This window comes from Acipenser ruthenus, chromosome 43 (genome assembly GCF_902713425.1).
Source record: "Acipenser ruthenus chromosome 43, fAciRut3.2 maternal haplotype, whole genome shotgun sequence".
Classification (NCBI taxonomy): Eukaryota; Metazoa; Chordata; class Actinopteri; order Acipenseriformes; family Acipenseridae; genus Acipenser; species Acipenser ruthenus.
The window spans coordinates 8828538-8852591 of record NC_081231.1 but is presented as its reverse complement, the minus strand read 5'-3'; the positions used below and the strand labels follow the sequence as shown (position 1 = coordinate 8852591).

At 44.4% G+C, this 24054-nt stretch overlaps 2 protein-coding genes across 3 annotated transcripts; one reads left to right on the top strand and one right to left on the bottom strand.

Annotated features, from left to right (window-relative positions):
• Positions 1–1720: 1720 nt before the first annotated feature.
• Positions 1721–8537, top strand: LOC131709365 (zinc finger protein 23-like). The gene is made up of 3 exons (XM_059011852.1): positions 1721–2369; positions 5650–5970; positions 6934–8537. Exons 1-3 carry the CDS (start codon positions 2099–2101, stop codon positions 7851–7853), a joined length of 1512 nt encoding a protein of 503 aa, XP_058867835.1. The 5' UTR covers positions 1721–2098; the 3' UTR covers positions 7854–8537.
• Positions 8538–14002: 5465 nt separating this feature from the next.
• LOC117404809 (uncharacterized) lies at positions 14003–22314 on the bottom strand. Of its 2 annotated transcripts, XM_059011920.1 has the most exons (10): positions 19748–19825; positions 18894–19065; positions 18132–18228; positions 17415–17638; positions 16679–16832; positions 16310–16518; positions 15883–16000; positions 15511–15598; positions 15000–15091; positions 14003–14135 (listed from the first exon to the last, which is right to left on the bottom strand). In XM_059011920.1, the coding sequence occupies exons 2-8, from the start codon at positions 18996–18998 to the stop codon at positions 15567–15569; spliced, it is 939 nt and encodes a 312-aa protein (XP_058867903.1). In that variant the 5' UTR covers positions 18999–19065; positions 19748–19825; the 3' UTR covers positions 14003–14135; positions 15000–15091; positions 15511–15566. The 2 variants fall into 2 exon arrangements, with proteins under 2 accessions (XP_058867903.1, XP_058867904.1); XM_059011921.1 differs by lacking the exons at positions 14003–14135; positions 15000–15091; positions 15511–15598; ... (1 more) ...; positions 16310–16518; positions 16679–16832 and adding exons at positions 20442–20585; positions 20937–21061; positions 21311–21400; positions 21957–22012; positions 22257–22314 and having other exon boundaries at positions 17533–17638.
• Positions 22315–24054: the final 1740 nt, after the last annotated feature.

Sequence of the window (24054 nt, the reverse complement as noted above, 5' to 3'; positions counted from 1 at the left end):
CATTGACCATTCCCATACATTCTCTATATGTTTCCACATTGTGGTTGCAATCCACAGGGACAAGGGACTCAGTGATGTTAACAACTAGAGCCCACAATTAACCAATATATTTAATGTAAAGAAATGGTTCATGTCTTTCTTTCTCATAGCTGCTTCTGTGTGTATACACCAGTGCTATTTAATGTGTGTAATTATCCGTCTTGTCTAAGAATGTGCAGATTATAAAAAAAAGATATTTATGAGAGAGTGCCCGGCGACGAGGGCTCTCCCGTGTGATAGTTGACCGCGACGGGAGTTAATCAACCGGGACGCTGTGACTGAAGCAGCGCCGATGCAGCGAGTTTTTCGCAGATAAATAGTCTGTGCTTTGTTTATCGATATTTATATTTTCTGCCCTCTTCTTCAGAACAAAATGTTCAAACACTAACGCGATACCCCTGATAATGTTTTTAGAAGTATATCAGGTTAATTCAAGTTGAGCGCCGTTGTTACAAACAGATCCACAATGGCGCAGGCATGCTCGCAGTTTCATAGCTTTCTCTTCGCTAGTCTTGCAGGTTCAGTGCGTGTGAACTTGTTTTTGGTAAATACAGCACAGGGTCGCAGAAAGGTCATTCTTTACGAGTAAACTTCCAGGCAGTAACCTCTGCTATTTCTACCCCATGCTTTTATTTAGTTTCTCTTAAACTGTATTCTTGTGTCCTATTCTTTATCCAGGACAGTATTCCTCCCTGCTGTCCAGCGGCACAGATTTAGACTCTTCCTCAGACTGCGCTGCGAACTAAACCAGGCAACAGAGCCGCGTCCGCAGCAGCAGAAGAGTCACCAGCAATGAGACACGCCAAGGAGTGCGCTGCTCTGTGAGACTCGAGGGGACGCGTTATCAAAGCGCTTCCTCCAGCCTTTAATTAACTGCTATTGATTTAAAAAAGGACAAGACATCATGTTAATGTTACAACATGAAAAACTAAACACACTGAGAGTGCTGAAGAGGGCTTGAAATACAGTGTATTACTCAGCTGTGTGGTTCTAGTTTTGTAAAATGAACAGGTGGTTTACCTCTTTAAAATAAATAGGAGTTAATTAAAGACTGGTGTAAAAGCTTTGAAAAGATGTCCTGAGGTGTCTTATTGTGATTAAAAAGCGTCCCATTCCACAAGAAAAACCTGAGAGGCGTTAGAAAACTAAAGCTCTTTGAATGAAATGCTTTTTATTATATGAATAACTACCCCGTGGAGTGACAGAGCAGGCTAATAAACTAAATGTATTGAAAGAATAAAGAACTCAGATATTAATATCTTAGCAGACACCCTTATCCAGGGCAACTTAAAATTGTTACAAGATATCACATTATTTTTATATACATTTACCCATTTATACAGTTGGGTTTTTACTGGGTTAGCAACCTAGGTAAAGTACCTTGCTCAAGGGTACAGCAGCAGTGTCCCCACCTGGGATTGAACCCACGACCCTCTGGTCAAGAGTCCAGAGCCCTGACCACTACTCCACACTGCTGCCCAGATAATATGTCAGAGAAACTCATAAATCAGTTTAGCATTATTTTATTTTTTTTACATGTTTAAACCTTTAGAATAAATATCTCAATATTTGAAAAGTATAATAACTGTGTGGAAAAAGAGTCCAATCATTTTAATTTGTATTACAAATCATTTATAAGATCATTAATGTCATGATTCGAAGGCGATTCACACCCCCTGACTAGGTGGCAGTAGCACATGCAGTGAGGATTGGATCTGTTTGCTACACGCTTCTTTGTCATCCAGCGCTCGTCTCTTGTTTTGCGCCGCGGCTGCTCCTGCGCAGGACCTCTTGAGAAGCTGCGCGGCTCTGCAGACTTTTAAACCCGTGGATGCGTGACCTGGATCTGAATCTGGACACGTTTTCCGCAGAATGTGCTCAGACTTGGTACCGGGAATAGAAAGGGCTGCTGCTGCTTGCAAAGTCTGTGTGTGATGCATGTATTTGAATGGGAAGGCTACGATAAAAACACATATATCTTACTAAATACAAACCGAAGGCGGTGTTTCTGAATGCAAAGAGGATTCCGCTAGACCAGTCTCAAACTAAACCAGTGAAGATGGACGTCAGTGTCTCCGTGTCGTGGTTTCAAGACGAGCTCGCCTCCACCGTCGAGCTCGCAGTGAAAGCGGCTGCAGACAGCGTCGTGTGCGCGATTACTGAAGCTGTGAGCAGCAAATTCACTGAATTACAAGAGGAAATGTCTGCAGTGAAGAGAGAGAATGAAAGTCTGAAGCTGAGATTGGAAATATCAGAGAGCGAGCTGAAAGCCGTGCGAGGGTGTATAAACGCTGCACATGCAGACATTAAACAGCCTTTCATATTTCAAGGTAAGATGGGTTTTATTGGGTGGTATTGCTCGGTCAATCCAACACCTCAAACCACCTTCTACTGGAAAGATCTTGGGTCGAATCTCTCTTCAGACACGTTTTAAAGTGTTTGATTATTATAAGCGCGGTTAATAGCACAGCTCTGTCCTAATATTGGTTATAAGGAGTCTACTTGAGGCATTGTGTTATTTTATAGATAATAAGAACGTAGTGCATCTAACCTCGTCTAATTCATATTTAAATGTATTCTAGAAACTAAGAAACTACTATATTGGTAAGTCTTAACCAGTCTGTAATTGGAGAGACTTACACGGTGTCCTTCTGGTGAAGTGTTTAGAGTCCCGCTGAGACAGTCACAGACCATGCTGCAGAGCTTGAGAATGTAAATATCTCTGTGATGTATTTGTGAGGGTCTTTTAATAGAGCCTTTTATTAGACACAGTGTACAGACCCTGATTAACAGCAGTACTAGAAATAATAGCGCGCTCGCAATGCTTTTAACTTATTCAGGCTCGCCCTGGCGAAATGTTTCTTGACATAATCAAGCATAAATAAGAGCCAGACACTTTATATTAACGATATTTTGTATTGTTATTATAAATAATACCGCTATATCCTGGGGCTGCACCACAGCATCATCGCAATGTATTCAGTGCTGAGTGGGCTCCACAAATGGCGCCTGTAATTGAGTACCGAACTGCATCATGGGATTGACTGTCCTGTCCTTCTTTATATAGTCCTAGCCCAATCCCAGATGTCCATTGGAGGAGTAATCATATATATATATATATATATATATATATATATAATCAAAACACGTGCTGAATATCATTCTGCAACAAGTGAAAAAAATATGCAGCCCAACTACATAAAAAATGCTTGTGGAAACAGGCTTTTATTGCATGGAGGTTTTACTGATCGTATTTACCAGTCTAGTTATGATGGAGCTGTATGGGAACAGTGAAAAAAAAACTATAGTCGTCTGCAATCAGAAAATCTGTGGTGAAGCCACTCTGACTGCGTCGTGTGTCCCAGCTCCTGGTAAGTGACGCGTTTGTGAACTTCTTCTGGGAATTGCAGTTCATCGTGGTGATGTCGTAGTGCTGTTATGTGCAGTCGCTGTCATGTCCCTCGTGGTGATGTCATAGTGCTGTTATGTGCAGTCGCTGTCATGTCCCTCGTGGTGATGTCGTAGTGCTGTTATGTGCAGTCGCTGTCATGTCCCTCGTGGTGATGTCGTAGTGCTGTTATGTGCAGTCACTCTAATGTCCCTCGTGGTGATGTCATAGTGCTGTTATGTGCAGTCGCTGTACTGTCCCTCGTGGTGATGTCGTAGTGCTGTTATGTGCAGTCGCTGTCATGTCCCTCGTGGTGATGTCATAGTGCTGTTATGTGCAGTCGCTGTCATGTCCCTCGTGGTGATGTCGTAGTGCTGTTATGTGCAGTCGCTGTAATGTCCCTCGTGGTGATGTCGTAGTGCTGTTATGTGCAGTAGCTGTCATGTCTCTCGTGGTGATGTCGTAGTGCTGTTATGTGCAGTCGCTGTACTGTCCCTCGTGGTGATGTCGTAGTGCTGTTATGTGCAGTCGCTGTCATGTCCCTCGTGGTGATGTCGTAGTGCTGTTATGTGCAGTCGCTGTCATGTCCCTCGTGGTGATGTCGTAGTGCTGTTATGTGCAGTCGCTGTCATGTCCCTCGTGGTGATGTCGTAGTGCTGTTATGTGCAGTCGCTGTCATGTCCCTCGTGGTGATGTCGTAGTGCTGTTATGTGCAGTCGCTGTCATGTCCCTCGTGGTGATGTCGTAGTGCTGTTATGTGCAGTTGCTGTCATGTCCCTCGTGGTGATGTCGTAGTGCTGTTATGTGCAGTCGCTGTCATGTCCCTCGTGGTGATGTCGTAGTGCTGTTATGTGCAGTTGCTGTCATGTCCCTCGTGGTGATGTCGTAGTGCTGTTATGTGCAGTTGCTGTCATGTCCCTCGTGGTGATGTCGTAGTGCTGTTATGTGCAGTTGCTGTCATGTCCCTCGTGGTGATGTCGTAGTGCTGTTATGTACAGTTGCTGTCATGTCCCTCGTGGTGATGTCGTAGTGCTGTTATGTACAGTTGCTGTCATGTCCCTCGTGGTGATGTCGTAGTGCTGTTATGTACAGTTGCTGTCATGTCCCTCGTGGTGATGTCGTAGTGCTGTTATGTGCAGTTGCTGTCATGTCCCTCGTGGTGATGTCGTAGTGCTGTTATGTGCAGTCGCTGTAATGTCCCTCGTGGTGATGTCGTAGTGCTGTTATGTGCAGTCGCTGTCATGTCCCTCGTGGTGATGTCGTAGTGCTGTTATGTGCAGTCGCTGTCATGTCCCTCGTGGTGATGTCGTAGTGCTGTTATGTGCAGTAGCTGTAATGTCCCTCGTGGTGATGTCGTAGTGCTGTTATGTGCAGTAGCTGTAATGTCCCTCGTGGTGATGTCGTAGTGCTGTTATGTACAGTCGCTGTAATGTCCCTCGTGGTGATGTCGTAGTGCTGTTATGTACAGTCGCTGTAATGTCCCTCGTGGTGATGTCGTAGTGCTGTTATGTGCAGTCGCTGTGATGTCCCTCGTGGTGATGTCGTAGTGCTATTAAGTGCAGTCGCTGTCATGTCCCTCGTGGTGATATCATAGTGCTGTTATGTGCAGTCACTGTAATGTCCCTCGTGGTGATGTTTCCATCCCAACCATGATCACAATACAGTATGAGTTCACAGAAAGACATTCCTCAGACACTTTGCTGACACTTTGCTTCTGTTGTCCTCAGCTGTTGTGCGGTTTCCTGCTGCGAGGGAATATGTGTTTTAATTTGGGAGTTAAAAACAGGGTAACGTAACATTATTAAACATAAATCAATAAAATAAGAGAAATAGCTCCTCTTAGACCCGGTGACATTATGTTGACTCAGAAATGTCTTCATCTAGACAATGTGGGGAAGCTATAAAAAAGGCCAACAAGATGCTCGGATATATTGTGAGAAGTGTTGAATTTAAATCAAGGGAAGTAATGTTAAAACTTTACAATGCATTAGGAAGACCTCACCTAGAATATTGTGTTCATTTCTGGTCACCTCGTTACAAAAAGGATATTGCTGCTCTAGAAAGAGTGCAAAGAGCAACCAGAATTATCCTGGGTTTAAAAGGCATGTCGTATGCAGACAGGCTAAAAGAATTGAATCTATTCAGTCATTCTGACAAGGGCTTGTAGAGGAGCCTAGCTAGTAAGTAAGAGTTGTAATTTTATACAATTTTGTTTCCCACAGATCCCATAGAGAGCCACGCTATCCCTGAATCTGAAGCACAGGAAGGGCCAAAGATAGAAGCAGTTTACACACAAGAGGAGTCCTTTGAGCAGGAGTGGTGTGCAAGTCTAATACAGGTTACAGGGCTGCCATGTGTTAAAGATGAAGACGTCCCTGAACAGGAATGTGTTCCTATTAAAGAGGAATTCATAGAACAGAAATGTGTCTCCATCGCAGAGGAACTTCCTACTGTAAATAATGTCTGTACACTTGAGGAGAACAAGAAGCTGAGATCCAACCTGTGTGATGATTCTCCATCTGAATGTGATCTGGGATTTGGAGGTAATCCTACAAAACAAGCAGCATTGAGCTGCCTATTCATCCTGCAAAACCTGGTACTGAACACCAGCAGTGTGCTTGAGATTCATATTTTAAACAAGGGGAGCTGCCCAACCACTATGTCAACAAGGACATCACTGTGCTTGCTCCTGAAGCACCTGCTAGATGTGCAGCCACTGCCACGCCTCTTTAGAATGCTGTGAGATCAGCGCTGTCCAATCACGTTAGATGTGCAGCCACTGCCACGCCTCTTTAGAATGCTGTGAGATTAGCACTGTCCAATCACGCTAGATGTGCAGCCACTGCCACGCCTCTTTAGAATGCTGTGAGATCAGCGCTGTCCAATCACGCTCCTGGAGACCATTCCACTCCTCATTGAACAGGTTCACGTCTATAAAGTGCTGCTCCTGTGCCTGGATGGAGCTTTAATTGGTTAATTTAAACAAATCAGAACAGGGTTGGAACAAAGAGCAGGAGTGGAAGGGCCAGCCTTGGACACCCCTGTGTTAGATCTGTGCCTTTCCCCATTTCTGATACACTGTTTGCAGTTGTCCTGCTCCCACAGCTTTACAGAGCTGCAGGGATCACATGTCCCATCACGGGCTGATGTCACATCCAGTCTGGTTGCTTAGCGTCCCCAGAAGAAACATTTCAGTAGAGCATTTCTGTGGAGAGGTTGCAGCAGCATCGCCACAATGAGAGTGAACCCGTATTGTATGACCCATCAGTCTTATTTGATTTCTTACACTTTATTCAAATACAATATCATGTTTAAAAGCTCATCTCACTACAACTATCCCAGGGACTGTAATGTTTGCTCTCAGCAGCACATTTCACTCTTGTGCGTCTCACAGTAAGCATTGATGTGTTGTTATTGTCATGTTTATGACATGAAGCCCTGCAGAACAGTGCATGTGGAAGAATGCTGTACAATAACCTTTGTCTCTCTTCTCTTTCTTTCTTTAGCTTCTAAAGTAGATGATGGAGAACACGACTCCACTCCATCACCCCAGTGCAAAAACTCTTCTAGAGGCAAACCACAGAGCAAGAAACACAGAGAAACGACACCCCAAGAAGAGTATGTGAAGACATTGAGAACTCACTCCGTTACAATCCCTTCTTTACAAGACAGACACCCACTTACTGTGGAGAGTACAGAGACGCCACATTCTGCATGTTTTAACAATTCAGAAACCCAGGGCAACGTGAAGACCTTGCCTCATTCTATTAAAGGTGGGAAGAGTTCCTGTCAATTAGACGCTCCTGAAACTCACAAGGGAAATCCCACAGGAGGGACTACGTTTTCCTGGGCTGATTGTGGGAAGAGTTTCAGTCATATATCACTGCTTAAAAGACACCAGCGCATTCACACAGGAGAGAAACCTTCCCACATACAGTCCAGTGATAAGAGTTTCACACAGTTAGGAAATCTTCATTCACACCAGCGCATTATCACAGGAGAGAAACCTTATCACTGCACTGAGTGTGGGAAGAGATTCAGCCAGTTAGGAGACCTTAAAAGACACCATCAAATTCACACAGGAGAGAAACCTTATCACTGTGCTGTTTGTGGTAAGAGATTCAGCCGGTTAGGAGACCTTAAAAGACACCATCAAATTCACACAGGAGAGAAACCTTATCACTGTGATGTTTGTGGGAAGAGATTCAGCCAGTCTGGAGACCTTAAAAGACACCAGCACATTCACACAGGAGAGAAATCTCATCACTGCTCTGAGTGTGGGAAGACATTCATTCACATAGGAAACCTTAAAAAACACAAAGTCATTCACGCAGGAGAGAAACCTCATCACTGTGATGTTTGTGGGAAGAGATTCAGACAGTTACGAGACCTTAAAAGACACCATAAAATTCACACAGGTGTGTAATCCTCTTCCTGCACTAAGTGTGTGAAGACGTGAAATCAGTTGCAGACTCTTACAGGACTCGAGAACATTCTCAGAATTGCAGACACTTGGGTACACTTAAACAACAGGAGTGCATTTGACTAAATACAGAAATATCTACTGAAAACAAAATAATAAACTTGCCTGATAAACAGGGTCACCCCTAATTACAATCTGTTCAGATCAAAAGCTCACAGACTCAAATATGAACGAGTACGTCTTGTATTCATCGTCTTGTTGAGCATTCGGATTGTGTTACCTCACATTAGTAATATATTAAATAGATTGTTATTATGAATGCACATTTCTCTTTCCTTTCTCATGCATTGCTCAGCCTCTTGCAGTGGGTTCTGTGGAAACTTCCCCCGATACCACGGTGAATCTGCGGTACCTCAAGACACAGCACAGTGTACTGCAGTTATCATGCGGGCAGCTTGCAGTGTAAAGCAGTACTGTTTCCAGCAGGGGGCACCAGAGAGCTTTTAGGAATGTAATGGGCTGCATACCATTGCTTCTTAACGAAATGATTTCTGCTCAGGATGTGTTTAATACTGCCCTCTCTCTCTCTTGGGTACTCTATTAACAAACGCAGGTTCTGTGTTTTTAATATCAATTTGTTGATTGACATCGAGACTGCTAAACCAAATAAAATCTATATTAAAAATGTTTTGCTGCCTGTATTAAATGCTGTTTTAAATGTTGTTCAGTGTCTTGTCAATCAAGGATTTCATTTTAAAAATCCAGTAATAAATACCGTAGATGTCCTTGTTTCTACATTTCTTATATATACCATGACTGGAGCAGCTTTTCAAACTGCTGTCTGCTCATACAAGCGATCCATGTACAATCAGGCATATATTTTGTCATTAAGTATTCTATAGCTCTGTGGTTTATACAAATAGTTTTTACATGTTTAACTTGATGTTGCTTTGAAGCCCATTTCAGTTCTACGCTTTCCTGTAAAATGTTCCCTGCTGTTACAAGTTTGTTATAACTTTTTATTATTTATGTTTTTGGAAATGCTCTCGTTAGATATTTTATTGATCTGTAGTTTCAAGTCGTTATTATTTGTAGTGTTTTAGATTATAAGATTGTGAGATTTTAAACAGCAATCTCACACGCCTGCATGGAAGTTAGAATCAGGGATGGAGGATTTATAAACTGCAGAATTGGGAATGGAAGACAGAGCAGGGATTTTCAATACTTGGAAATGGGACTTTTAGCAACAATGCCTCCATCTTTTGTTTGAAGTAGATTATGATTAGCTGCTCCGCAGCTTAGTATGCAGCTCTGTACTGAATCCACAAGTTTGGTGCAATTGACCCAGATGGTTGTCATTGCTGGCTTCATTAGGAGCACTAGGCACTGGGAAATGTAGTTCTGATGCCATTTTAAATTCCCAGAACTACATTCTCTTTAACAGATTTGCATAAGTGCTGTGCGCTACACCACTATCTGTGGAAGAGGCTGAAAGCAGAGCCACGCAATGCTGTTACAAAGCAATGCCAGCAGCATTCATCAGGAGAGCCTGCACAACCTCTGCACCAGATTTACAGCCTAATAAAGTCAAGGATACCAAATCTGCTAACACAAATTCTGCGTTTCTGGAAAGAAAAAAAAACGTGCTAATGACAACTTGATATATTATTATTATTTAGCCGACGCCTTTATCCAAGACGACTTACAGAAATCTGGGTGTGTGAACTACCTACAACACGTACAACAACGTCTCACCCGAAATACGGAGCACAAGGAGGTGAAGTGACTTGCTCAGGGTCACACACACACACACACACACACACAGTGAGTCAGCCGGGATTTGAACCGGGGACCTCCTGGTTACAAGTCATTTTTTTTAACCACTGGAACACAGAACTTCCTAATAATAAACAGCTTTTGAGAACTTAAGAATTTAGCCAATTTGTGTGTTAACGCGTTAAAGAAAATAATAATAATAATAATTATAATAATAATAATAATAATAATATTAAAGGTTCGTACTCATGCAATCTGAGGCTTGTCAGGTAGAGTAGAACAGCGAACACAGCCACCGGGATGAAGAATTTATAAAACCGCGCTGACCCCATTGCTTTACTGACCGTCTTCATTTAAAAAAAAATAAAACACTTCTTTTTTCTTCCCTTTTTCCAGGACAGTTACCGCGTGAAACAAACGGCGAGAACTCTGGTTTCAACCGCTACACGCAACCCGACATACTTCATAACAGCGGACACGTATTTGAAATCCTATTGCAGTGTCTGTGCGTCTGTGCGTCTGTCCTCACGCTGGTGTTTTGCATTAAGAAAACAAATCGAACCTACCAAATAATCTGACATTCATCCCTAAGTTTCACCTATTGTCATTTTTTGGAGAGTTTTTAAGTTTTAGGAGTTTCAGATTTTTGCTTAGCTCGCTCGCTCTCTCTCTCTCTCCCTCTCGTTTGCTGACTGGGTTTGTTTTTTGTAGATAAGGCAAAGATTTATCAAACAATGCAAGGTGAGGTTCAGTCTGACCTCTTAGTGTAGGCCTACATGCAAAAGTTTTAGAACACCCCCATTTTCCCAGTTTTTATTGAAATTTAAGCAGTTCAAGTCCAGTGAATAACCTGAAATGGTACAAAGGTAAGCGGTAAACTGCCAGAGGTTAAAAAAAAAAGTTTAGGTTACCAAAAACTGAAAAGTAATGTACATTTCAGAGTTATACAAAAAGGCCTTTTTCAGGGAACAAGCAATGGGTTAACAACTTACAGCTGTTCTGCAGCAATGGAAGTAAATTAAGCCTTGAAAGTTGATGCTAACAATTCCTACAGGTGTCCCAACTTTTGTTGATTACTTACAAACCCTCTGTCTGTATAAAAGCAGTGTTGTAACAGACTGTGTTACTACACCCTCTTAAGCATTATTTGGGCAGTATTGTACTGCAGGAAGTTGGTATATTGCTGTCATAATGGCGAGAAAAAGGCAATTAACAAAGGAAGACAGACAGACCATTATAACCCTTAAAAGTGTAGGTCTTTCCTTTAGAGAAATTGCAAAGAAAGCCAAAGTGTCAGTGAGTACAGTTTCCTACACCATCAAAAGGCACTTGGAAACTGGAGGAAACTCTGACAGGAAGAGGTCTGGCAGACCCAAAGCCAGAACAGAATCAGAAGACAAGTTTCTGAGAGTCAACAGCTTGCGTGATAGGCGACTCACAGGACAACAGCTTCAAGCACAGCTTAACACTGGTCGAAGTAAGCAAGTCTCAGTTTCAACTGTGAAGAGAAGACTTCGAGCTGCAGGTTTGACAGGTCGAGTGGCAGTAAGAAAGCCATTGCTAAGATGGCAAAATAAGAAAAAGAGGCTTGCCTGGGCCATGAAGCACCGCCAGTGGACTACTGAAGACTGGAAGAAGGTCTTATGGACCGATGAATCAAAATTTGAACTGGACAGAAGGGTGAAAGCAAAGCAACCTACAAGTGCAACACATTTGTGGGAACTTCTGCAACAGTGTTGGGAAGAACTTTCCGATCAATATTTGATTTCCATTGTAGAAAGAATGCCACGAGTGTGTTCGGCTCTTATATCTGCAAAAGGTGGCTACTTTGAGGAGTCAAAAATTTAGATTAAATTTTGTTAAACAAAACGATTCCATGATTTCTTTTTTTATCTCCAATTGTTTATTTGTTCTATGCTTTAATTTCAGAGTGCATTGAGACATTAAACTGCGTAAATTTCAATAAAAACTGGAAAAATTGAGGTGTTCTAAAACTTTTGACTGGTAGTGTGTGTATATATATATATATATATATATTCATATATTCTACAAGACCAGTTTAAATTGCAATCTGTTTTAAGGGTATCGATGCCCCGTTTATCTCCTCACTTACATGGGCGGTGCTCATTGCGGTTCTTCGCTTCTTAACCCAACATCAGCTGTCGGACTTCCCCGCGATATTTTGGGGTTTTTTTTTAGTTCAGATACAATGAAACACACACCGCGACGCTCCGTCACTCCGCCCCCGTGTGTCAATCCACGGCGTCAGACACGCCCCCCCGAACACACGCGACGTCACAGGGTATGATTCTAACGAATTCCCAAAAAAAACTAATCTTTTATGATTTGTTACGTAATAGGCTAACGTCACTCCTCTCCAGGGACTCTCACCTATATAGAAAAATAACAGTCACCTTTTCACGCACTGAGGGGCTAACTTGTCAAAAACGTCATGCAAAATACATATATCATTTTTGTATTATTTATTTTGTGGCTGTGCACCCATTGCCACGGCTACACACGATGCATGTCAACAGCGTGTACACACCACGGTGCTGCCGCGGAAGAAACAGCCATGAAACGCTCCCTCACAATCGGAGCAGCAGGGTCCCTGGATTGTAATGAAACGCTCCCTCACAATCGGAGCAGCGGGGTCCCTGGATTGTAATGAAACGCTCCCTCACAATCTGAGCAGCAGGGTCCCTGGATTGTAATGAAACGCTCCCTCACAATCGGAGCAGCAGGGTCCCTGGATTGTAATGAAACGCTCCCTCACAATCGGAGCAGCGGGGTCCCTGGATTGTAATGAAACGCTCCCTCACAATCGGAGCAGCAGGGTCCCTGGATTGTAATGAAACGCTCCCTCACAATCGGAGCAGCGGGGTCCCTGGATTGTAATGAAACGCTCCTCACAATCGGAGCAGCAGGGTCCCTGGATTGTAATGAAACGCTCCCTCACAATCGGAGCAGCGGGGTCCCTGGATTGTAATGAAACGCTCCCTCACAATCAGAGCAGCAGGGTCCCTGGATTGTAATGAAACGCTCCCTCACAATCGGAGCAGCGGGGTCCCTGGATTGTAATGAAACGCGCCCTCACAATCGGAGCAGCGGGGTCCCTGGATTGTAATGAAACGCGCCCTCACAATCGGAGCAGCAGGGTCCCTGGATTGTAATGAAACGCGCCCTCACAATCGGAGCAGCGGGGTCCCTGGATTGTAATGAAACGCTCCCTCACAATCGGAGCAGCGGGGTCCCTGGATTGTAATGAAACGCGCCCTCACAATCGGAGCAGCAGGGTCCCTGGATTGTAATGAAACGACGCCTCAGCCCTCTCGAACTGAACGGAGAGGCGAGGGGTGGACGCGATGCGCCAGCTAACCTGATTACCCTTCAAATACAGAGAAAACTTTACAGGCGAGAGGCAAGGTGCGGGTCTAACACAAAAGTAGAAATATATATTAAATCCCTTCAACACCGTGTACCTATCAACTATTTTCATGAGAGAGAGAGAGAGAGAGAGAGAGAGAGAGAGAGATTTCTACCATGATATCTGAAGGTGCAAAGCCAAGACTTAAAACCAATTATTAAAACAGGAAGTTCTGTGAACGCTGTGTTTCTGCATTTCAGCCAGATACCCCAAAACATCTATTTTACACTAACTGGTAGTTTAAGTGCAGTAAACGGGACACAGCTGTGAATTCAGTGGCGATTTTGGGAGACACGTCACACAGAGCGAGGGGAGAGTATAGAACGGACACCCACCTAGCCACGCCTACACTGACGTCACTGCGTGACCCGACCGAGCGCAGGTACCATGAACAGGAGGAGCGCAGACGGACCTCCCTTGCAAATTAACTTTCTGTAAGCAAGTCTTTAGCACTTTGCTTACAGAATGCAGGAGATTTAATTCTGCGTGCCATTCCCTTACCTGGACGCGTCACGTTTGACAGCGATAGCGTGGAGTTTCTGACCGGGTACCCATTCACTCCAGAGCTGTACGCATCGGTTTGAATTGAGACCAGACGCTAGCAGCTTTTACCCCTTTCAAAAAAGGGTTCCCCAAATCCCGGTCCTGGGAGACCCCTCAGTCTTACTTCTTTCTAACAGAGCGCCGAATTACGCAACTGAACTAAATTTGCTTACTAGACTTCAGTAAGCTATAATTATATATAGGATTTAAGATTTTTCTAGATAACTTAGAATCTGCAGAGATTTAAGAAAGCAAATAATTTCAATTAAGGGTGTAGTCAAGTAATGAAGAGCTCAATTGGAATGAAAGCCAAACACTATCTTAAAAGACTGTTTGAACAGCAAGCAGCGCTGGATTCCTGGTGTACCTTCAGGGTACAAGAAAGCAATGGGAGGACACACAAGAATCGAGATGCAAAAATCTTTATTGGGGTAGACAGCAAGTTTAACATCTCCTGAATCCGACAGCAACAAGAATGACGAGCAGAACTCCGAGGAGAGCGGACGCCACGCCCAGCGCCAGAACCAAGGGGGAGTCACCTGAAATTCAAAACATGACCGGGTGAGCACTAGGACCCGGGGGAGCCACAATACACCTCCAATTACAGTCAGCGTTGCTTAGCAACTTCAAGAAATTCTACAAGTTAGCATGGAGGTCCTAAACATTAAAAGAGTAAACTAACATTTGAACACCATCTCAATAAAATTTATGGATTTGCATGATTTGTTTGGGGGGGCGTGAGGAAAGTCCTCAATTTAAATAATTAGTTTTGGCTACAAATTGCTACATCCAGTTCTGAAGGACAATTATCAGAACTGATATTTCATACCGGCTATAGGATAGCGATTTAGCATCACAGGAATGGAAATAAGACCAGTTGGATAGTTTTGTCTATTCCTGTTTTCACTAATATTTTAATAAGACACATACCTGAGCCGGTTACCGATACAGTCTGATCATGCTTCTAGTAAAAAAATAAAACCACATACACCCCATCAAAAGCTTAGTGCTCCTTTAGCACCATCTAGTGGTTTATTACTGCAAACACTGGAAGTTAGTGGATTAGCAGACACTTCGCCAAAGCGACTTAGACTAGGGATGTGAACTCTGCATCACAACTGCTGCAGAGTCACTTCCAATAGGACCTTGTTTGTTTGGCGTCTCATCCGAAGGACGGAGCACAAGGAGGTGAAGTGACTTATTCACGGTCACACACAGCGAGTCAGTGGCTGAGCCGGGATTTGAACCTCCTGCTAATAGACCCCCTTTAAGCTCTGGAGCAGCAAGCCTCCTATATATATATTGAGAGGTTTTAGTTTGCATCCCCTCCAGATCCAGAGCATCGGATGAAGAGGGTTAGAATTCAATGACTAGGATATTCAACAGAACTCTCAAGGTCTCACCTGCTGTTTGAAGGTCCGAGACTTGTCCTTCTGGTACCAATTGAACCGGCCCAGCAGAAATGTAGCCTCTGATCTGGCTGTAGCGATCCACACTACGGGCCGAGAGAAAGACAATTGAAAACAACTCTCCAGGGGACAGATAAAAGGACTATTGCCAGCTTTGACATAGATTTCTTTGGATTCATTTTACTGCAATTAATGGTTTGGATTAAATTATTGCAACAGATATTTCTATATATTGCAACAGATATTTCTATGCATCATTATAAACTCACTCAATGCAGAGAGAGCATTACCAGCACAATACAAAAAACCTCCTCTTACAAACACTCAAATAGAGAATTGTATATATTACACAGGAAAAAGGACCCATCAGGGTATTCAAATCTTAAATAGATTAGGCTTTGTATTCCCTTCACTCAATGATAGCAGCTTCAATACAGCAGCGTTGATGCTGTACTGCAGCTGGTCATGCTTGCTTGTATTACAGGACCGATCTCCAGATGCTCACCAGATCTCTGGGCTCCAGGCACACAAGTCTTATTGCAGGTATCCTCCAGGTTGGGATCACAAACCACAGCCATGCAATGGAAATACACCTGGGGAGGGACAGAAGCAGCTCTCGTTAAACAGGAGAACACTGCCACACTGTGGCTGAAGTCAGTAGTGCATCAATCCCTCTTTCTATTGGCTCTATTCCAATTGGCTTTGAAACAGTCGGCGACATACAATACAAGATCGGTGGTACAATGTTGAAGACAGAAAAGTCAATGCCACAATGTAGCCCATGTCAGGTATGGGGTTGTTGCAAGTAGGTGAACCTGGCAAAGCTCTTACAGATCTAACTAGTCAAGAAATCCCCCCCCCCCCCCAGTTCACTTACCAACATCCTTCACATCGCACACAATAGCAACCGGGTGAAAATACGGCTCATTCTGGGGGACAATGTTCAAGGTGTAGTTGATGTTCAAGCTGTACCTCCTGATGAGAGCCCCAATGTACTGCAAGAGAAAATCAGGTCAAAAGGTTACAGAACCACCCCACCCCCCCAAAATCCGGGACTGTCACCTACTGCAGACAGGCCACTCAAAACAGTGCATGGTACAGTCCATGTGCAATATTAGATTTCCTGTATAATTCATGTCGCAGATTTGATAGAGAGCCTTCCCCTGCGACACCTCATGGTCACGTGTATATAAATTAAGCTGGCTTTCACTATGAACAGGAGGCTCCCCCCCCACCCCCCCCCCATTGGTATGGGGGTGTTCAATGGTTTGGTACCTCCTTATTCGAGTGGGGTTAATCCTCACCTCTACAGAGACCAGCGGGTTGTTGAAGGGGACCTTCAGGACGAAATCCTTGGTGCCGTTGGGGTGCTGGACCTCGCTGATCTTCACGCCTCTGTTCTGGGCCTCGGGAAGGGTCAGAGGAACCCCGTTGAGGGTCAGGTTCTTCAGCTCAACGTCCGGCTTGAAGTTACCAAGGGTCACCGTGAAGCCCTTCTCACTCGGGACGGTGTCTGAGAGCAGGGATTAGAGAGGTGAAGCGCAAGAAACATAACTGCAGAGCTCTGAACCCCAGGACTGGGTGCAGCAACACTAGAGTTTCTAACCCTGTTCACCCCCCAATCGCGTGCTCAAAGGTTACCCCTACAGTGCAGGGCTGTGGAGAGTACTCACTGTTCACCACATAAGGGGTCTCAGGGAGGTAGGGGGAGCAGGCTGGCTTGAAGGAGCGGTGCTGGGTCACCTCCCACAGGTCGTCAGTCCATTGGTGCTCCAGGAAAAGGTCAATCTCATACACCTGGTTGTACTTGTTATCAATCACATGACTCTGTAAAAAGACAGGAGTTAGATATACAAATCAGTACAACATCTGACTCTGTGACCCAGAGCAAGTCACTTCACCTCTTTGTGCTCTGTCTTTCGGGGGAGATATTGTTGCAAGTGACTCTGCAGCTGATGCATAGTTCACACACCCTAGTCTCCAAGTCACCTTGGATAAAAGCATCTGCTAAGAAACAAAACAGACTTCCCCCCCTATATCCCCAGATTCTCATATGCAATAACTTAGGCCAAGTAATCAAGGGATTTTCCCCAGATACAGGAGAAGTACGACATGCAAAACTGCTGCCACTACACCCCCTTCCCCAGGGAGAAGGGGCTTTTGATTTAGAAGGACGCTTCTCTAAAGCAACTTGACGAGACTAGGGGGGGGGGGGGGGGAGTGAACTACGCATCCTCAACTGCAGAGTCACTTACAACAGGACCTCGTTTGTTTTACGTCTCATCCGAAGGACTGAGCACAAGGAGGTGAAGCGACTCGCTCAGGGTCAAGCCAGGAAAAAGCCCTTCTCTAAAAATCACCAAGCCTCCACAGACAGAGACCCAACCAGAGGGTCCCTGGCTATCTTACCTTGCGATACCCCCCCACAGCTCCGAAGGGAATGCGGATTTCCACTGCAGTGCTGTTGACTAGCAGCTGGTACCCCCTGCTGGTAGCAGCGACCTCATCCAGGCCTCTCCCCTCCACCCCCATCGTGATCAGTTTATCCAGGAACTTGGTGGGATGCAGGACCAGCGGGGTGATGAGCCTCGGGGTGACCCAGCTCAAGTAGGTGCCATTGAAAACAGAGGGGTCTGGAAAGAGATGAAACACGAGGCATTTTGCCATGGTATACTATTCTTTCCCCCCCTTGGTGTAGAAAAGGGATTTGTTTTTATAGACTTTTTTTAAAAAGTCAGATGACAAGATGTTTATGGTCTTAATGCATGGAAGATGAAGCACTTCTAAAACACTAGCACCAGAACTATAACTTTTTGGAGAATCTATGCAGTTTGACACTAGACTGTTATAGGGTAGATTTAACATGGAGCTATGTCAGTCACATGCTCAAATACAAAAAGTTACACCCACCCTCAAATGAGGACAATGTCACTTAATGGGTTAATAGGTTGTGGAAGAATGAGTTCCACATGGCACACAGTGCCACCAGGTGTCAAAGTGTAGCTAGTGCAGCCAAGTCAAAGTCAAGTGTACAATGGACTAGACTGTTCCACTTAAGTTCCCAGCTCAGGTAATGCTTCCAGACCATTAGCCCTCCTAGGATTGCTGTGCTCCTCGGTGACTCACTCTTGGCGCAGGCAGCTGAAGTGTCCACCAATAGCAGCATCCACCTCTGCTTGTAGAACACAGTGGCTCTGACGACTTCCACAGGGATCCCCGACACCTGAGGATAGAGAAGAGCGTTGGAGCAGAGACCAGGACGAGCCCCGCGCCTCACCGACCCCTCAAGACCCCCCTGTTCAGACTGCGCTTGTAGATCTCCCGATCCTCCCCTCCTGCTCTGGACTCGCCTGACCTCAGCACCACGTTACTGGATCCTCAGCTGATGCATTATTGCACCACTATAGACACAACTTGCTATAATCCTAACTTGTTGCATCCTAGAAGTTATTTGAATAGTGTGGTTTACAGCAAGTGCAAAAATGAATCTTGCATTTTAACACCCGTCAGTCACCTTGGATAAAAAGGAGTCTGCTTAAGTCATTCCTAGACTACTATTATGGCATCCTGCAATACAAAATACTTTACATTACACATTAAATAGATCTAAATTGTTCAAAACAGCATATTAAATTGGGCTCGATTTTACTCCTAGTCATATGCAAAATTGAGAAGGCAGCTATAGCCAAAAAATTAAATTCAGAAAATTAAGTTGATAGCAAAAGAGATTTAACTTTAAATCCATCAGCATTTAAAAACGCCAAGTTCGTCAACATCCTATTTTTTGCCTTGCTGTATATTTCTGGAGAGCCCTCAGATGTTAACACACAAAAGCACGCTATTAAATAATGGAAGCTGGTTTGGGATCACAGTATTTTAAGAACTCACCAGGAGCACCTCGGACATGGGCATGCCGTAGGGCGACCTGAAGATGATGCGGCTGGACGTGGAGTTGACGAGGTATCCTGCAGTACGGGCGTCCTCGGCGGTCATGGTTTTGGGGGGGCATCCCGGTCTGGTGGAACACCACCTGCCACTCGGACATCACCGCTCCCTGGGCCTACAGAGCAACACAACGAAAAGCCAGCCGAGACCCAGAGCCATTCGGGGGAGCTGCAAGAGGTGCAGTTCAGAGAGCGTCCACAAGAGGCACTGCAAGCACTACAGAAAGAAACCTCTACACCAGAGGCATCAAACTCCACTCCGAGGGACAGTGTCCATTCCAGCGTCTCTCAATGAACACACTTGAACCAATTGGATAGGGTTAATATTTTTGCATGGTCTTGGTGGATTTCAGAAAATTCATTCAAGGTACACTACCTATACAAACAGAGGCCCGGGAGAGATGGTAATGCGTCCGATTAATCAAATGAAACGAAGTGCTTCAGAGCTGTGGGTTGAAGACACTGTGGCCGTCCAGGAACAGTTTGACACCCCTGCTCTACACCCGCCCCCACCCCATCCTGGGGACCCCCTGCATCTGCAGATACCCATTCCAACCAGTTTATCAATTGCTTACACTCATCTAATCGTGCTTAAACCTGCAATTGTCCTCAGCTTAAGTTACTTCTAAAAGTTGAATACACTGCCAGCCATTTAGATGCTGAACAATTAAAGAAGTCTTAAGCCAATAGTTCAATTGAGTGCTCAGGCAGAATTAAACAGACACAAGGGGTCCTCCAGGACCTGGGAATCCCTGTACACCCCCCCCCCCCCCCCATCCCAGTTGAAAGTTCACTCACTATGGAGAGAGCCGCTTCCCAGTCCTCCTTCTCCAGTCCTTCCTGAGCGATGACCGGGACATTCTTCCTGACAGACACCTGGGGGCAGGAGGTTTGAACAGCAGGGATTGGAGCCAGACTCCCCATGCATAACAGGCACAGACGTGCCTGGTTTTGTGACAAGCTTGTTACCTAGGCACACTGTGGCTAAAATCAAGCTCACAGTAAAACCTGGACCGGAAGTGAAACTGCTATGCAACAGGAATCGCATTTACCCCTGAAGTGTAACTCCATTAGTTAGAATTATTTCTTAGCAGGCGCCCTTCTCCAGGGAGACTTACAATTGTTACAAGATACCACATTGTTTTTACATACACTTACCCATTTATACAGTTGGGTTTTTACGGGAGCAATCTAGGTAAAGTACCTTGCTCAAGAGTACAGCAGCAGTGTCCCCTACCTGGGATTGAACCCATGGATTGACTCCCATTGCAAAGCAGTTTGATCCAATCTTGGTTTTACTACAATAAAGACACCCGAGGTTGTTACCTACACACTGTGGGTAAAATCAAGCTGATCATAAAACCTGGAATGGGTGAAACTGCTATGCAATAGGAGTCATTTCCATCCTTAAGTCACTAGGGTGCGATTGATCTATTAATAGGAGCAGATACATTGCTCAGTTGTGAACCCTAGTTTCGGGGGTCCCCTTCACCTCCATGTAGTTATCCTCACAGACGATCTCACGGGGGTTCCAGGGGCTCTCCATCCTGCAGGACAGGGAGAAGGGGTGGACCGTCTCTCTGCCCAGAGAGTCCAATCTCACGAAGCGGTACTGGAGCGCATAGGAGAAGTCATTCTAGAGAGAACGGAGAAAGAACCGGTTGGTACGGGAGACTTCTTCACAAGTGGCATACGGGGCTAGGACTTCCAAAAACAGGGTGGATGACAAGACCATTGCACCCCTAAAAGGAATGGGAGACCATTTGAGATAGTTCACCTCTTTCAATTGAAAGGAACTTAATGCACCAAACCGACTTCAAATGAATGCGTTGCCATTGCGAGATGTTTACCTGCCGATTGCAGACTTGATGAACATTGTAATTGATAAAGGGAACAGGATTATATAGATGCATGTGTTTTTTTCAGTTCCCCGTTGCGGTGTACGAGAGTGTAAAGCGGGTTTTTTTTACTGCAGTGACGTACTCACCACGCTCTCCACGTGACAGGCCAAGAACGACGCTCTGAAGATCAAGTCTCCGGGAAGGTTGAAGGAATACGTAAACCCGCACGCCGCTGCGTAGCTGTCATTCAGCGGGTAAACCCCGCTTCTATCTGGAGGGGGGGATAAAAATGAGGGAGAACATCGCAACGGGGTACCGAGCAAATCCCATAGGGATTGAAATCATTTCAGAGATTCCGTTTCTGTGGCACTCTTAACCAGCCAATGAGAGTTTCCTTTAAATTACTTTAATTCTGATACCCCACAAGGTTTTTATTAACAAAAAGAGACCCAACGTTTTACGCTATACTCAAAACCCGAATGCCCGCACAGCTGCCGTTTCTTAAACCGACCCAACTTACCGATGACGTCAAAGCGAAAGTTACCGCCGGCAAACTTGCCATTGGTTGACATCCAGAAGTACCGATCCCGGCACTCGGTCACAAAGTTACCTGAAGTCAGAAATGAACGCACAGAGCCGCGCCGTTATTTAAGAACACCGGCAATACAAAGTCACACACCATATTAAACAGAATAGATAAAACGTTTTGTAAGTTGGCTATATAACGTTTCATAAGCCTAAACAAAGCTGCCAATTCAATTGATTAATAGAATACTCATAACTTGAACCAACTACAACGTTCAGGAAGTCTAAACGTCACATGCCAAATCAAGGGCGAGTTCCCAGTTCAATTAATTCTCTTCATTAAGATCTCGAGTGACTCAATTATCTGATCTGCCCCGAGAGCCATCACCCTTTTATTCTGTATACAAGGGCGGTCAATCAATTTATTAAACATATCGGATAATACTGCGATAGACATAATACACAGATTCCAGTTAGCGGGAGTCCTGGACTAGTCCAACTGGATAACATTAAATACCCAAACATTAGTGTAGAGCTGGGTTTGTGAACCCAAGACACGCAAGTACCACATGAACCCAAGTGATACAGATATATTACACTGCAGACTGGAGATTGTTCTGCGGCGTGAATATTGATCTTACCCGACAAGTCCTGAGCGACCAAGCCAGCCGGCAACACCGCGCATAACCAGGCAACTCTGGAACAATAATAATCACATATACATGTGAATTCATAGACATCCGGCACACTCATCCGCAGGAGCCAGTTAACTGAAGTAGAATGCTAACAGATCAAGGACTATGCTAAATTGTTAATTATTTTAAATGTGCACAGATAGAGGGGTTGGTGGAATTGCTTGAAAATGTGATAACCACAGTCCACGAATAGTGAGACAACATCTATATCTATCTTAAAATCTAATTTAAAAAAATTAAACTCACCCTAAAAGCAGCCTAAACCCCATCTCAATACGATTTATCCAGCCGTGTCCACCACAGGTCAGCAATCACTAACAAAAACTCGCTTATCTACAACAGAAAGCAGCCGCTGTATTCGCTCGCTTGGTGGGACACGGCGCGCCCCGGGGTTTATGAAGCCCTCAGAATCGCACCGCTTCCGTTCACACGCGCCCCGATCACAGCACCTGACTGAGATTAAACTGAAGAGTCAACACGTGGTCTTAATCACGCGTGATTAACTGCTGATCGGGAGTCCCCAGTTATCATCATCATCATCATCATTAGTAGTATTTTGTTTTCTGAGTTTAATTTAATTAATGACGCAATGCGGGTCGATTTCCTCAATTGATCCTCCAGAGCGCGCAATGGGTCGGAATTGCTTGATCAATCCCACCTGCTATCGCTGCCGAGACCCGGCGTCTCCAGTATATATACTCGGGTCGGGTCCGGTTAAACGATGTCGGTGGTGTTGAGGTGTTGTGGTTATTCGGGCAATCAGCGTGGAGAATAGATACAATGGCCGTCGCGCTCTTTTTACAGTAAGTGCAGTCTTATTTATGTTTTTAAAAAAAAATCTTATTTAAATTAGGAGGTAGTTGATATATATATATATATATATATATATATGTATATATATGTGTATATATATATATATATGTATATATATGTGTGTGTAAACTAGAAACACTTTTTTTTTCCTTCCCCCTTTGTGTGTGTGTGACTGTGTGTCGAGCACTTTGTTTGGGAAGCTTAACTTTATTCTTTTCTAACGGTGACAACATTCAAACATTAATAACATTCAAAAGTACTAGCCTACAGATGCCTTGACCAGACTGCACCCAGCTATCTCCAGACCCTCATCTCTCCCTACACCCCCACTCGACCTCTCTGCTCCGCCTGCACTAGAAGACTGGCTCTACCTCCGCTACGCTCCCCTGCCTCCCGAGCCCGCTCCTTCTCCACCCTTGCTCCGCAGTGGTGGAATGACCTTCCTACAGATGTCAGGACTGCCCAGTCCCTGACCACATTCCGGCGCCTCCTTAAGACTCACCTCTTCAAACAGCACCTGTAGAACTCCTCTGTTGTATCCTGGGACACTATCACCCTTCATTTAAATGTGCTTTATTTTGCTCTTATCTGCCCCCTATTTTACTGCATTTAATCCTGTACTTCAGAATACTGTAATCTGCCAAGTGTTTAACCTGTAGTACTTTGTACTTAATCATATCCTGATGTAACTATCACTATTTAATCATATCCTGATGTAACTATCACTATTATCTGCTGTATTGAATTGTGGTTTGTCACACTTGAACAAAAGTTATTGTATTTCTTGCTTTTATTGTATTGTAACACTTGAAATGTATTTGCTTGCGATTGTAAGTTGCCCTGGATAAGGGCGTCTGCTAAGAAATAAATAATGTCTTTTAAAAACCTATTAATATCTTTCTTAACCAAACTAATAGTTAACTTTTTTTTCTTCGCTGTTTGTTGTTCAAATGGTATCCAATTAATATTGGAGAGTGACTCAAGAGGAGAAAAACTGACAAACTTAAACGCCCGCATCCAACCTGTCCGTACGTTTGAATTGGTGCACTTCGTTGTAATAATGATTTGGTATAATTCTGTTTGGGGGGGTGGGTAGTAGTAGTAACCTGTACCTTAAAGGGTTAATTTTAATTGTTCATTTTCCCCCCTCGCACGATTATCGCATACCCTGCAGCGCGCTCGTTACACGGACCCGTCTAGACTAACGCTGAAGTCTCTCTTCCAGATTCGC